Source organism: Sprattus sprattus (assembly GCF_963457725.1).
Source record: "Sprattus sprattus genome assembly, chromosome: 13".
In the NCBI taxonomy this organism is placed as follows: domain Eukaryota; kingdom Metazoa; phylum Chordata; class Actinopteri; order Clupeiformes; family Clupeidae; genus Sprattus; species Sprattus sprattus.
This window is the reverse complement of record NC_137911.1, coordinates 8,189,514-8,204,870: the sequence shown is the minus strand read 5'-3', so window position 1 is coordinate 8,204,870 and position 15,357 is coordinate 8,189,514. Positions and strand designations below refer to the sequence as shown.

At 47.8% G+C, this 15,357-nt stretch overlaps 1 protein-coding gene across 2 annotated transcripts in view; it reads right to left on the bottom strand.

Moving 5' to 3' along the window:
• Positions 1-444: 444 nt before the first annotated feature.
• The window catches only part of arhgap5 (Rho GTPase activating protein 5), a 38,085-nt gene continuing 23,172 nt past the window's right edge, over positions 445-15,357 (bottom strand). Inside the window, exons 4-8 of one of the 2 annotated variants that reach the window (XR_013968875.1) lie at positions 10,082-10,159; positions 6,763-6,894; positions 2,997-3,088; positions 1,863-1,968; positions 640-777 (exon numbers count right to left, since the gene is read on the bottom strand). Coding sequence is in view for 1 of the 2 variants with exons in the window: in XM_080850388.1 (XP_080706514.1) it covers positions 459-777; positions 1,863-1,968; positions 6,763-6,894; positions 10,082-10,159 (635 nt within the window). In the remaining variant the exon portion in view is untranslated. Of the gene's footprint in view, positions 778-1,862; positions 1,969-2,996; positions 3,089-6,762; positions 6,895-10,081; positions 10,160-15,357 lie in introns of both variants that reach the window. The other variant, XM_080850388.1, reaches the window with a different exon arrangement.

Here is a 15,357-nt window from a genome sequence, read left to right as displayed (position 1 = left end):
TTTATTTTTTAACTCACAAGAGATGAATCAGGGGCGGCCAGACTCAAAACATTCTTCCATCCTCCTTTCTAACCATTTGCAGTGCGGGATCTAAACAGCTCTAAAAGGGGAGCAGCATCTGATGAGGGTATTGGGAGCCACAGGAGCAGGAGAGGTCCACCTAAGGGAAAATGCACGTTGCTCAGGGTACTGTGCTGCTATACGGACCCATTCTAATGGGGTTCTAAAAAAATACCGAGCACTGGGTCATCACTTTGTCTTTCCTTTTTTTTCCTGAAGAAAGAAGCGGCTACAGTTCTGTTCTGTCCTGTACATGTGTGTGTTTTGTGAGAGTTTGCTGATGACACTAGTTCTCCAAGTTTGTTTGTTTATTTGTTTAAGAGGACTAATAGTTTAGTTTCTGGGATGGAGGTACAGGGGCTTTGTTGGGGGGGGGGGGGGGGGTTGGGTTGAGTTTTCTACATGAGGGGGTCGGACTGCAGCTGGTGCTGGATCTGCTGAGGCTGGAGAGGCGGCGGGAGCTGCAGGGCGAGCAGCGACTCGGTCAGGCCGTGGCCGTGCGGCGGCGGCGTGCCCTCGTTGCTGGACGTCTCCACCATCTCGCCCCCGTAGAAGAAGTACTGGCACTGCTGGATGAAGGACTCGATGACCGACTGGTTGAGCTTCGTGGTGGAGAGCGTGTCCTTGTTCTCGAAGTCCGGCCGCATCAACGTAGGCCAGAAGCAGATGGAGAGGTTGTCGGCCGTCATCAGGGTGGTCTTACTGTGCTGGCTTACCCTATAAAAGTGAACACACACGAACATTTAACTTAGTTACACACAAACCTTTGCAGAAGCATTTAGTTTGAAACGGCTTCCTACGATACCAAAACATGTCAAATTGAACTAACATACTTTTTAGTGATTAATAAAGTAAAGTAAGTTAGGCCAATAAACATTTTCCCTGTTTAGTTCCAATGGGAGCATACCTAAAAGGCTGTATTGTAGCGAATCCTTTGACAAACCGATTAAAATGCCATCGGCATGTCGAAAGGTCCACCATGCAGCCTCTATCCATTAACATTATTAAGCAAACAGGGCTGAAAATTACATTAAGAGATACAGACTGTGGCTGGTATTACCAGCGCTAAAGCCTGCGCTAGCGCTGCTCGCGGCTGCTCCACAGTCAGGTAGTGCAGATTGCTCTACTTTGGAATCCCTATGGAGCACAAATCTCTTTAATCCATGAGTGAGTGAGTGTGTTTATGTATGTGTGTGCGTGTGTGTGTGTGTGTGTGTGTGTGTGTGTGTGTGTGTGTGTGTGTGTGTGTGTGTGCGTGTTTGTATGTGTGTGTGTGTTCCTTTCCCCACCATCTGACTAAGAATGTGCTATGCAGGCAGGTACTGCCTCTACTGAAGCCGGGTCACAACCCTAGCAATTAGCTGAGGATCTGACCTCAGCTTCCCTAGACTACGATCAAGCAGCTCATGTAATGTCACAATTTGGTCTCTGATTCTGCTCTGGGAATAGAGACGAAGCTCTGCATTCATATTCTGCAGGAATGACAATATGGTAAGGAGACTTCCAATGGAGACTACTGCTTATGACCCCAGAATAATGATATACTAGAATCAAGTCTATTCTTTCACAGCTATTTGGATGCAGTCTCTCAATGGACAACTGCTTTTAATTGGTAGGCTGGGCGTGAATGAACTGAGCACTTCTTCAGACTTTTTCCAGCTCGTAGTTAATTGATGGTTGGTCCTAAATACCTAGTGTATTAGTACAAATGCAAAGAAAGATATAGGATCCGTAAGGTTATAGGATCCAAAAAATGAACCATAACTGTAAGGTCACTGCATACTGCATAAAGACTTCCATACCTGTTCAGGTGAGTGATGACGTATTTGAACACTTCATAGTTCACCTGCGGGAACTTCCTCACAATCTCCTTCAGCACTTGCAGTCGCTCTATGTGGTCCACGATTTCTGAGGAGAGGAACACAAGGCAGAGAGGCAGAAACAAACAGTCAGCGCTCTGATCTGCCAACGATCCACTGCGCTGTACATCAAACGCCAAAGCAGACGACTCAACAGCCCCTTCAGAGTCGTCCCACACTTTCAACTCACAATGAGACAATAAAACAAACACACAGCAGAGCGGCTTCAAAAGCATTCAACGATGGTGTGTGTGTGATTAAAATAAAGAGGGGTTAAAATAGTGCTTGCGTGCGTGTGTGTGTGTGTGTGTGTGTGTGTGTGTGTGTGTGTGTGTGTGTGATGACTTCAAGGATATTTGATTGAGGAGACTCCCCGTCAGGCACCACTGTGAAGCCTGACAAAGAAGCGGGCGGAGACTGCGAGCGCTGGTGCAGAAGCGGAGGCCTCGCCAGGATTGGGCGGACTGGACCACATCACAGCGCGTCACACGGTTAAGAATGTGAAGTTTGGAGCAAAGCGGATCCTGGGACGCCTGCTGTACGTCATTGAGCAGGAATGTTTCTGCTGTGCACACACACACACACACACACACACACACATAGTGCACTGCAGTAAAGCTGTGTGTGTGTGAGGGAGAGTAAAAAAAGAGGCGGATAGTGCATGCACGTGTGTGTGTGGTAGTGTGTGTGTTCGTCTTTGTGTGTGAGCAAGTGAGTGAGAATATGTGCAAAGAAGGCCAGGGTGTACACCTTGGCTGACCTCCAAACTCTTTCACATGAGCTTGCACAATAGTGGAGCAGTTGTGCAGGTTTAGCAAGGTGGGCCTCTGGGAAGCCCATGCTGTGCGCCGGCCGGGAGGGGAGAAAAAGACGAGTCCCGCACTCTCGTGTTTCTACGACTGCGACAGTAATCCGCTGCAGCGTGGTGTTTGAGAGGCAATCAGTAACACATCACAGGGAGCATGGGATTATATATTCTCTCTTTCTCCCTCCATCCCTCTCACACACACACACACACACACACACACACACACACACACACCCAGAAAGAGGAAATGTAGATGCAGGAAAAATCACCTGCAGTGCGGGCACTAATGCCAGCCAGAGAGCGGGTCTAGGATTAGCGCGATCACAGGGGACTTGAGCTCTGAAGTTTCTGAGGAGGATAGCTGGAGAGAGAGCGGTAAGGGATCTGAAGTGCGCACAGACACACACACACAGAAAATGGATTGGGGTATTGAGACAGACGATGAGTGACATGGAAGGGGGGGAAACATGAAAAACAGATGACAGGTTTATGGGCGGGAGACTGAAAAAAAAAAAACAGATCGTAAGAGGAGAGAGTAAAGAGAAAGACAGGAAGAGGGTTGCTGCAAAACGTAAAATAAATAAAAGACAGAGAGACAGTGTAGACAGAGAAGGAGGTAACGAGGGTGGAGGAGCGAGCAGAGGGATAAAAACAGAATGAGTCAGGGATAGGGTAAGGAATGAGAGAGAAGGTGAATGAGGGAGAACAGCTCATTGTGATTCCTCTATTTGCCATTTCTTTTTCTGTCTATTTCATTCTCTGCCTCTCTCTCTCTCAAGAGACAGATACACACACACACACACACACACACTCACACACACATGCACAAAGGGGCCAGACAGGGCTATGACTGCAGCTGTGGGACTGACATCAGTGTCCAAGGAAGGGAACAGCTCAGTACACACACACACACACACACACACGCACACACGCACACTTTTACTTCCCCTGTGAGTGTAATTGCTCTGTGCCTGTGCTGACGCAACACAGCAGGGGGGAGAACCACTGAGTTAAGAGTTTGTGTGTGTGTGTGTGTGTGTGTGTGTGTGTACACGAGCTTACACACTCAACCACCACACGACCTCCCTCAAGCCTCCCTTTAAATTAAGCTCAGCCAAAACCTTCTACACTTTTCTCTCTTCCTCTGCAGGAGAGAGGCTTGGGCTTGGGCTTGGGCTTGGGTGTGTGTGTGTGTGTGTGTGTGTGTGTGTGTGTGTGTGTGTGTGTGTGTGTGTGTAATGGTGGACAGTGGAGAACTGGACGTGCAGTGCAAATCACTGGCGTTTCAAATGAGAGGAGCAGGTGGACTGCAGCCCTCCTTAAACACACATAAGCACATCCTGTTTGGTCCTGCTACAATGGCCAGCGAAGGAAGAGGAAAACTGTGTGTGTGTGTGTGTGTGTGTGTGTGTGTAGTATGTTTCCTCCTGCATACATGTGTTTATGCATATATGCTGTATTTGTGAGAATGTTCATATGTGTTTGTGTGTGTGTGTGTACATACATGTGTGTGATCATATCCGAGTGCCTGCACACAGACACACACACACACACACACACACACACACACACACACACACACACACAAACACACGTTCACATACATGTGTTCTCGTCTCACACTATAATCATACTGATTACCCACAACAACAGAGCTGTGATTCGGCGCAATGTTCTGCCGGCTGACTGCATCTGCTTGCAGAGCACACATAAGGCAGCGCTTCCAGATTATGACCGCATCCACATGTTTCCCTGCACTTTCCCTCGGCTGTGGCAAGCAGGGGGCACGGAGCGACGGGCACTCGGGCATCATATCATAACCTCCCGTCTCTTATCAGCGTCTTCACGCTCCGTTGCTCAGGTAGCAGATGTTGAGCGGAGCGCTATCCGCCGCTGTCCGGGCATGATGTACGGCCAATCTGTTTGGATCGTGCTGAGCAAACAAAGCTCCAGTGCAAGGAGGGAGCCGCTCACCTTCCTCCACAGACTGTAAAGGAAGAACCCCCTCACCTTCCTCCACAGACTGTAAAGATCAGTCAGCCGTTCCCAGGGAAGATCATCAAAAAATGAAAAAAAAAAAAAATCATTCAGAGGATTATTGCGGGCGATGATCTCTGCGACTACTGAGAATGCACATGCCACTGACGTCTTTTTTTTCCCCGCTTCAGAAGACGGTTTCATCATCTTCAGAATCTAATTCCCCTTTAAACTTTTTTTCTGTCACCTTGCATTCCTTTGACAATAGAAAAACTCTTTTAATGTGAATGACATGCCATCCCTAGACTCTTGTTGTTTTTTCTGTTAAATGCATCAAAAGTCACGGACTTGCAAGTTCAAAAGTGTTGCTTAATTGCCTACCATTTATCCTTGTTCCAATCTGTATTGCCTTTCTGCTGCTCTGCTAGAGTAAATACAGCTATTGCTACAAAGTGTTGATATGTTTGAGATAATACTTCATCAATTTCCTTAAGGGGATTACAAGGCTAAATCCTGCTCCTAAAAGCTAATTATCCCAACTGCATGTCTTACAGTCATCAACACCTATAATCCTTTTTACAATTCCTTCAGCTCTGATACTACCTACTTCAATATCATCACAGTTACTACCGACAGTAATATACGATCACCACAGTCAGTGCGGACACATGTGTCCAATTTCCGATTGTAGTCCGATTTAAATCGAAGATCCGATTCATGTGTCTCCCCAAAACTAGATTTCCTGTGTCCGACTTCAGTCCGACTGGACTCTGATGTAGACCCCTGGATAAACGATCGGATTACGCTGAGAATCGGACTACGCGTGCATGAGTGTCTTGAATCTAGATTTCAACTGGACAACAACAACTTTTGCACGTGCTTGAGATCCTGCCAATAGACATAAACATGCATCATATATGTCTATGATATGATAATCGCTGCTAGATGCTCAGTTCTTGTGCTCCCTCTCATTCACGTTGAAATACTGAAACCGAAACTGAAACTTTGAAACTGAAACGCAACTGTTTTGGACAGAACGCGCTAATTCAGTGAACAAATATTTTCATATTACTTTTCCACCACTTGTTAGTCATGTAATCCATTCATATCGATGTGAATCAATCAAATCTAATACAACTTTAACTGTGGTGTGTTTTTGTTTCATTTCACAACTTATTTACTGTATAATCAATGGTAGCAGATGCCCGCTTGTAAACATTCCACATTTGATTTGAACTGACGCGGCCAGGATCTGGATTTGTCACTGTCATGTGCCGTGAGATATGGAGAGAGAAATCGGGGCTTGGCCGAAATCGGAGTACTGCCATCATGTGCACGCACTGAGTGACTTCCAACACCAGCATCATGGCACCGGTACAAAGAACATTCCCATTCAGAACTATGCAAGTTCTATTCCAAACTAAGAAAACAAGGGACTAGAAGTGAATCAAACCATTGACCACCATTTCTGTGAGGGGTTTGCTCAATGCATTTGTCCATTCTGCAACCATTACATCAATTACAGGAATAAAACCCAACCATGTGGCAATTACGGCACTTCATAACATCTATAAAAAAAAAACACGGCATCACACCACCAGGCCCTGAAGGCCGAATCACACCAAAGATTCGCAACAAGGCAAAAATGTTGCAGAACACCATAGAATGTAAATGAATTGATGCAAGTAGCGTGATTCATTCGTTGTCTAAAAATCGCAGATGCAAGGTTTTTAGAACACTTGTAGCTCATGGCGTCTGTGACGTGTTGTCACTCAGTAAGTCAAGACACGGCTTGACACGTTTGGTGCTGTTGCAAGAGCTCCCAGCGTTCTGAACAACCCGGTTTTAGAATGTTTTGTTGCGACAAGTTGCAGGTTTCAAGTAATTGCAACATGTCTCGTTGCATATCATTGGTTTAAACTGGCCTGAACAGTGAACGGTGTAGGAGTGAGAGAACAAAGAAGTGGCCCATATGGACTGGAGGTAGAAACTGCATATGTACCCAGTCATGGTCCTCATTTTCATGGTGTATTGCGAGGTGTGTGTGTGGTAACTCACTGGCTGCCTCCACCAGCTCGGGGTGTAGGTGGTAGGGGATGAGGGGGTCAGGCAGGTCGGCGAAGAAGGCCTTCAGGGCTCCAGCCACTGCGTTCACAGCCACATCCATCTCATACAGGTCTATACTGTAGTCTACGGAGGAAGGAGACAGGAGAGTGTGAGACTGAAGAAATGCCACATATTGTGTGTGTGTGTGTGTGTGTGTGTTGGTGTGTGTGTGTGTGTGTGTGTGTGTGTGTGTGTGTGTGGGGGGGGGTGACCAATGAAGAGGTGGAACGGGTAAGAGAGCAGAGAGAGAACAGATATAATGACAAGTGAGAAGAATAGCGAGATGTGTGAGGCGCAGAGGTGGTGGTTTGTTGTGTGTGTGTGTGTGTGTGTGTGTGTGTGTGTGTGTGTGTGTCAGAGCGTCAGACAGAGAAACTCAGAGGCTGCAACAGTGAAAGATGCGACTCAAAATAGAGACAGCGTGCGATGCTATGTGAGGAAAGCAACCAGGGCGGGAGGCAGAGACACAGAGACTGAGGTGGCAAGAGACAACGAAAACGAAAGGGGGATAAAGATGGATGTGAAGAGAGAGAGAGAGAGAGAGAGAAAGAGTGGATGGTGGGGGGAGAGCAGTGCTTAAGGTGAACTGACAGCTGTCATAGCACATCTCTCTGCTGGAGCATGGAGATGGAGACTAGCGTGAGAGGAGTAAAAAAAAAAAGCTCTTCTTTCACCAAATGCTGCACAAGGACAGGAAAAATGAAGAATTTAAAAAAGAGGATTGCAGAAAGAGGAAAGATAGGAGGGAGACAGAGAGAGAGAGAGAGAGAGAGAGAGAGAGAGAGAGAGAGAGAGAGGGTGGTGGTAGATGGGGAACTAATGGTTCCGGGCCAGCAGGCTGATTGATGCCCTCAGTGGCTCTTTTAGGCAAAAGCTTTCCCGTGGAGGGAACCAGAGAGTGAGAGAATGAGAGAAGTGAGAGTGTGTGAGGGATGAGTAGGCTGGCCGCTCGCTGGAAGAGCCTCCTCTGCCGTGGCCAGCTCACACACACCGCTGACCCACTCTGACCGAGATTCGATTTGAAAGATGGACGAAAACAAAGGAAAAAAGGCTTACATTAGGGGCACTGGATGGAGGTGGGAGAGAGGGAAAGTGAATGTGAAAGAGAGAGAGAGAAAAAGAGAGAGCTTGAGGAAGCTGCGAAAAATCTATAGCATGCATATCCCCAGGGGAATGGTTCATGTTAGCGTATGCAGGGCTACTGTTTGAAGCTCACAAAAGAAATACAAAAGTAAAGAGTAAACAATATAAAACAGAATGTATTAGTAATGTCAGCTCAAGTGCAAACTGTGGGCCAATGTGGGATATTTACAGCAAAGGACACACACACGCACACATACACACATACACACACATACACACATACACACATACACACATACACACTACAAATATTATCCGCCAAAATAAAAAATATAATAATAATAATTGTATTAATAATATTAATAACATTCTCTCCAATGCCAGAGAATACATAGAAGAGTGGAGGTATAAACATTATTCCCTTCTTTACTTAATTTAACTTTGATTTTTTTAATGAATGGAAGAGAAGAATGATTTTAAAGCCTGGAAACAACTGAGATGTATTGCGTGTGTGTGCCTGTGCACTATACACACTCCACAGAGCGCTCCACCAAAAGGTACATCCGGCTAACAACAGGCCAGCAGTGGAACAGCTCATCAAAGAAAGAGGCCAAATTAGACCAAACACTGACTGAACAGGTGCAGCAAGCGAGCCGCGTGCTCTTTACGGCAAACACCAGCGGCGCCCGCATTACAGCCCAGCATGGTTCACTGCCAAAGGATATGCGAACCAAAAATGCCCACCGTCAGGTGTGCATGCCTCCATGGCAACTGTTTATTCGGCTGCAAACGGTTTTTGTTTCACCGGAGACCGCCCCTATGCCAAAAAAGAAAAAAAAGATTCTCCCCGACAGCCCAGAACTGGCTTCCATAACCATGGCAGTGATTTCAAACATGGAGCTTTTGCCAAGCTACAGCAGCCAACCCAGAACCTGGGAAACAACATGGGATGAGAGGCACTACCAGCCAACTCCCAACAGCAGCCAGAAGAAAGCAGTGTCAACACAGGCCCGTGTTCTGGCCTAACAATCCTGACTTCCTCATGTCCGTGCCCTGATGAATTAAAGCTGCTCTAAGATGAGACAGTTAATATTGTAAAGGCGTTCCTAATGATTTGTACTCGGTGTATAAACACAGACATGCAGAATGTCATAATATTTATTGCCCTCATACTGGGCAGTATTTGTCACTGCTTAATAGAGTAGGGTGAGAGACTAAGAACAGCAACACTGGCATTTATAACAATTACAGAGAGGCCCTCTGTCACATAGCCCATACACACACTCAAACACACACACACACACACACACACACACACACATATATACACACAGAAGACATGTATGTGTGTGAGAGAGAGCGCGCAAGAGAGAGAGGGAGAGAGAGAAAGGGAGGGAGAGAGAGAGATGGGAAAGACTGTGTTCGTGTGTGTGTGTGTGTGTGTGTGTGTGTGTGTGTGTGTGTGTGTGTTTGTGTGTGTGCGCCTGTGGTGTGTGGAAGATGTGAGGTGAGATAATGCATGAGGCAGTAAATGAAATGGTCGGCAGGTGGTTAGAAATGGAGCAGGAGATGTTTGAAAAGCTGGATTAGAACTATCGATATGGACGTGTGTGAAAGGGGGAAATGGCCTTGGCTAAAGAGAGTTTGCACTCAGCACAGGGGTTTACAGCTCCACTCTGCATAATGGCCTATCTGTGTTTGCAGAGGGGGTGGTCATGCAGATGATGGGACATATGGGCACACATTATTACGCCATCAGAGAGAGAGAGAGAGAGAAAGAAAGAGAGAGAGAGAAAAGAGAGTGAGGGAGAAAGAGAGAGGGAGAGAGAGTGAGATAAAGAGTGAGAGAAAGAGTGAGAGAGAGGGAGAGAGGGAGATAGAAAGAGAGTGAGGGAGAGATTGAAGCTTAGTAAAGCTATTTACCTCCAGTGAGTTAATTACTGAACATAAAGAAACACAAAGAACAGACCACTTGATGAGTAAGTGTGCAGAGCTCTCTCTCTGTGTGTGTGTGTGTGTGTGTGTGTGTGTGTGTGTGTGTGTGTGTGTGTGTGTGTGTACATGAGTAGGCATATTAGTACCTGTGATTATCCCATTTTCAGAGCTACAGGAGGGATAGAACAAACCATGGCCCTGTGTACTGTACCATATGCCAGCTCAGTCAAGGGCGGCCATTAAACACACACACCTTGATCAAACTGCTTCTGGATGTTGTCCTGGTCCGTTTTGTTGCCGCTCACTCGATACAGCCCCTCTGTCGTCAAACCTGGGAGAGAGAGAGAGAGAGAGAGAGAGAGACAGAGCCAGACATTACACCAAGGCCTTCATTACGAGCTGTGTGAACACACACACACACACACACACACACACACACACACACACACACACACACACACACACACACACACACACACACACACACACACACACACACACACACACACACACACACACACACACACACACACACACACACACACACACACACACACACACACACACACTTGGTACATTTGTCGAACCGACCACTGGCTGGCCTCATGGGATCAGGGGAATCCATACTGCAAGCCCTCCCCTGGCACCTATTCTGTCCCCCGCCCCGTCCCCCCCCCTTCCTCCCTACACTGGAATTTATGCAGAGCCAAAAGGTGTCTTGGTTCTTTGGAGCAGGAGCAGGAGCAGGAGCATGACTGGCGCCGCGGGGGGGTTGATGGATCTCGCTCATGGGACTTGGCTTGAAATCAGACGACACAGGGACATCAATACACTGCTTTGGGTCAAATGTGGAAGGTCAGAGTTGAGGATCCTTGCCTCTACGTGCACACAAATGATTCATGGTTTGCAACAAGCAGACTGCCACTCTCCCTGAACAAAGCATTAGGCTTATTAATACAGACAGATACACTGGGTCACCGTCGGCGTGCCCAGGCGTTCAACTCAAACCCACACGGACACTTCAACACACTTCAAACGCTGGGTGGGGGTGGGGCTGTACATCACAGGCAGCTGATGCTGCGGAAGCCAAAGGCAGTTGGACGGTCCCCCGAGGACGCGGGAGTAATTAGATTGCAGGTTGTTAGCGGTGCTGCCTTAGCCCGGCCTACACACACACACACACACACACACAGCTGTGTTCCTGCTGATCAGAGATCAAAAAAGCCTCGAGATGCTAGCAAGACAAGCTAAAATGAGCTCAGTTCAGTTGGCTCGGACATCTCCATCATAAGACCTGTCAGGGTGTGTGTGTGTGTGTGTGTGCATGTGTGCGTGTGTGCGTGCGCGTGTGTGTGCATGAGAGAGAGAGAGAGAGAGAGCTTATGAGTGACAATGGGAGTGTGTGCGAGGGAGAGTTGAAGTGTGTGCCAGCATCTGGGTGCTGACAGGAAGGGCAGTGCATTCCTGAGATGATCCGGCGTGTCTGAGCTAGTCCCTTGGCTACACTGTAAATACACGTATACACACCCAATAAATACACATACAAGCACACACACACACACACACACACACAACTAGTCAAACACACACAAACACCGGTAACAGGAGCAGCTGAGGAGAGGGGTGTGGCACAGAAACCAAACAAGCAGCCCACCGCACCCCCCTCACCTTCACACACACAAACACACACACTCATAATAGGACAGGTGTGGAGGAAACAGGTAGGAGCAGAATTTCCGGCTCACACAGCAGTCAGTGCAGGTGATCACCGGCAGGCAGAAGCCTACTGTCAACACAGCCATTCCCACAGAAAGGCTGGGACTCACAACATCTCTCAGACAACCACGCATGTTTCTCTGTCAGTTCTCACGCCACTGACTGACTACACCAAGGGCTGTGTCCAAATGTGTGTGTGTGTGTGTGTGTGTGTGTGTGTGTGTGTGGGGGTGGATGTGTAGCCTGGCGGTGTTAGGCCCTGCCTGTTACCGTCAGCAGAATGCGAGTGAATGGGCTTGAACACACACACACAGTCACACAGAGACACAGACTCACAGACACAGACACAGACACAGACACAGACACACACACAGACACACACACACACACACACAGAATAAGACTGTGTAACAGCACTGGGGATTTTCCATGGGAAGATAAGGTACTCAAGGAAGAGCTGCAGCACCAGAACAGCTTTCCATTTCATTTAGCCAATCATCTCTTATCTTCTGTCAGCGCTCTCCGTCTCTGTCCGTCTCGCTCTCTCTGTGTTGCTGTCTATCTCCCTTCCTACTTCCTGCGAGTCCTTCTCTTTATCTTGAACTGCTGTTTTACATTTTCTGTGTTTTTCTCTCTCTTGTTTCTTCTTTTTTTCCCTCTTCCTCTCTATCACCTCATGGGCAGGTAGTGACATAATGTAATAACAGTCTTACTGCGAATCTTCACGTCTCTCTCTTTCCCCGTTCTTCTCCATTAATGGTGTCTGCTAGTCCTTCACATGGCACAGTACCCATCTCTTCTCTCCCTTCTAGTCTCTCTCCCTCTCTTCTGCTCTCTCTCCCTCTCCTTCTTTCTTCATCTCTTTTTCTCTGTAACTAGGCTGGCAGTACACTGCGTACGGACTGCTGGCCTTTTGGCCACGAGCTCAGGCCATGGATTTGGAGTTTGTGCTGCAGGAACCGCTGCCAGCTTGTCAAGACCAAGCCTGGGCTAAATCGGGCTCTGCCTCCCTGCAGATGAGGGGCTTCAGACGGACCTGGTGGCCTCTGCACCTGTTTGCCCCCTGACGGACTCGGACCTAGACGAGACCCCGTTGCCATGGAGATGTGGCACAAACAGAGCAAAACAGGCTCGCCAAAGAAGAAAATGTGACATACAAGCGGTGAACAGAACAACTTCTGTTTTTGGGGGGGTTTTCACTGTGTCATTTTTTTTCGTATTATTTTCATTACCGGCTGAGCTCTGTGCTGACTGGCTTTATTTAGTCAAATGCCTTGAGGAAGGTTGAGGCCAAAGACAATGAGCAGAGCGAGCTGTGGGAAAGCGCTTCAGGGGGAAGTGCTCCTAATTTAGATGCTCCCCAGTCAGATGTCCTATTGTCCTCTGCGGACACCCCACCCCTTCCCGATGCTTAAACCATCATGTGTATGTGTACTCTGTGTGTGTGTGTGTGTGTGTGTGTGTGTGTGTGTGTGTGTGTGAGAGAGAGAGTGAGTGTGTTTGTGTGTTGTCTGTGTGTGTACTCGGTGTGTGTGTGTGTGTGTATGTATACACATGTATGTCTGTACACTGAGCATTTTCCTCAACCAGATTACCATCACCTACCCGCACAGCCTAGCAAAATCCTGCTATCCGTTGTCAGAGGAAGCCAGAGTGTTACTCAAACAAGCACACATGCCTCAGCTCGGACAGCAGCAAGACCTTAAAAAAACATCAGCTCCACTTCACTCACTTCTAACTGGGATGCTACTGGAGGAGACTAGCCTGTAGCTGGCGCATGGCACCTCGGCTGCCAGATCATAGGTGTGGGCAAACAGTCATCATCACCGACCATCTCAGGCATCGTACGGGAGAGGGGCATGGTTTTCCGGTACTTGTCTGGACCTTCCCCGTATAAACAGCAGAAATATCTGCCATCTGTGGCTGTCAGATAAGCCCGGCTCCTCATTCGTCTCTGCACTGGTTCGGCCAAACGCCACCGCGGTTTTTCAGCCCTGATCTCCACACTGACACGCACACACACAAACCTGCCGTTTCAGGGGTGGTATTCCTAATTCAGGAGAAGGCTGGAAATGAACTAGAGTGTTGCTGGATCTTTTTCCATTAGTGAAATCACCCTCTGGGCAGATCTAAGGAGTGGGCATTCCAAAATGTCACCTGACTGAGACCCCCCCCACCCCCCACCCCCCTGGCTGTGACATTAAAATATACCTAACCCTGTAGAGAGACTACAACATGGCAGGTCAGAGTTAAATGTTAAGAGTCTGTATGTGTGTGTGCGGGTTTGTGTGTGTAAGTGAGTGTGTATGTAACCTGATCAGAAGGCCTCCTCCCCTGTGCAACGGTCAGGCTATTTTACTCCAGGGCGTTTTCTCATTCTGCTGACACACACACTCACACACACACACACACACACACACTTTCCCGTGTTCTTCAAATGCACCGGGACATGTAAGTTGTATTTCTGCACACCGCACAACACTTTTTGTAAAATGCTATTGCCTATGAGCTAAGTGGACAGATAGTGGACAGATAGTATCCTTCTAGACTGTGCCTGGAGGATAAGAAAATATGACTAGAACACACACACAAAACCAATCAGCAGAGGGCACACACGCATTCACACACGCATTCCACAGGAAATTAGTTTAAAAATAAACCAACCTTTATTGAACCTATTCGTCATCACAGGGCTTCAATAAACTTAACCCATTTAGGTCCGAAACGAAACCTGCGGAGCTGTCTGTGCGGCCCGAACCGGCAGCAGCATCTACAAACAAGCAAGAGCGCCCAATAACATTTCCCACACTCTTTCGCTCTGATCCCAGAGTCTCTCTTACTCTCGCTCTCTTTCTCTATTTCTCTCCCTCTCTCCAAACAACCCTTTCTCAGAGGGAGTCCCATGCACGAACAGGCTCCTTTGTGTGCCTGGCCGAGGGACTGAGAGTGAAACCAAGTTCAAGGGCCCAATGGAGCCTTACACTCAGCCCATGTGTGGGGGGGGGGGGAGGACCAAAGCCTAGTCATCAATCTCCCCCCAGCTACCATTCATAATGGTCCATCCTCGCAGCCTCCGGTGACTATAAATCAAAAAGATTTCCACATGTGAGCGAGTGGGGGTGAAGTGGGAGACATCAGCATCCACTCACCGGTCATTAAAAATAAATCCATACCAGTAACAGTGGAAGCCTGAGCACAACCTCGGGTGTTCCAGAGTCAACATGGCTGGGGGCAAGTGTGTGTGTGTGTGTGTGTGTGTGTGTGTGTGTGTGTGTGTGTGTGTGTGTTGTGGGGGGTGGTTGTTTGGCGATGAGAGTGGGGCTTGGCCTTCAATAACTCGGGAGGCTTATAAGGAGAGAGGTGAGGAGATTTAAGCTGGAGGCCACACACACTTGTGTTTGAGGGATTACATGTTTAGCTGCCTAAGCCCGGCTGGCTTCTTAAGACCAGAGAGAAATTAATGATAAACAAAGTGGAGCTAAGAGAGTGGAGCACTGGGAATGGCATCAGTAAGGTAAGGTGTCATCACCTCAAATGTAATGTTCGTGTGCACTCAGGAGTGTGTGTGTTTGTGTATCTGAAGACAATGCAAGTCTGTATGTCTGTGATGTCTGTGTCCGTGCACATTCAATGGAGTTTGTATGTGCACTGTGAACATGTGTGTGCGTGTGTGTGCGCATGTGTGTGTGTGTACACACTTTCATCTGTGTAGCTGTGTAGAACCATGTGTGTGTGTGTGTGTGTGTGTGTGTGTGTGTGTGTGTGTGTGTGTAGGGCATGAGAAATCCGTGGCTGAGAGGATTTAATGTAGCG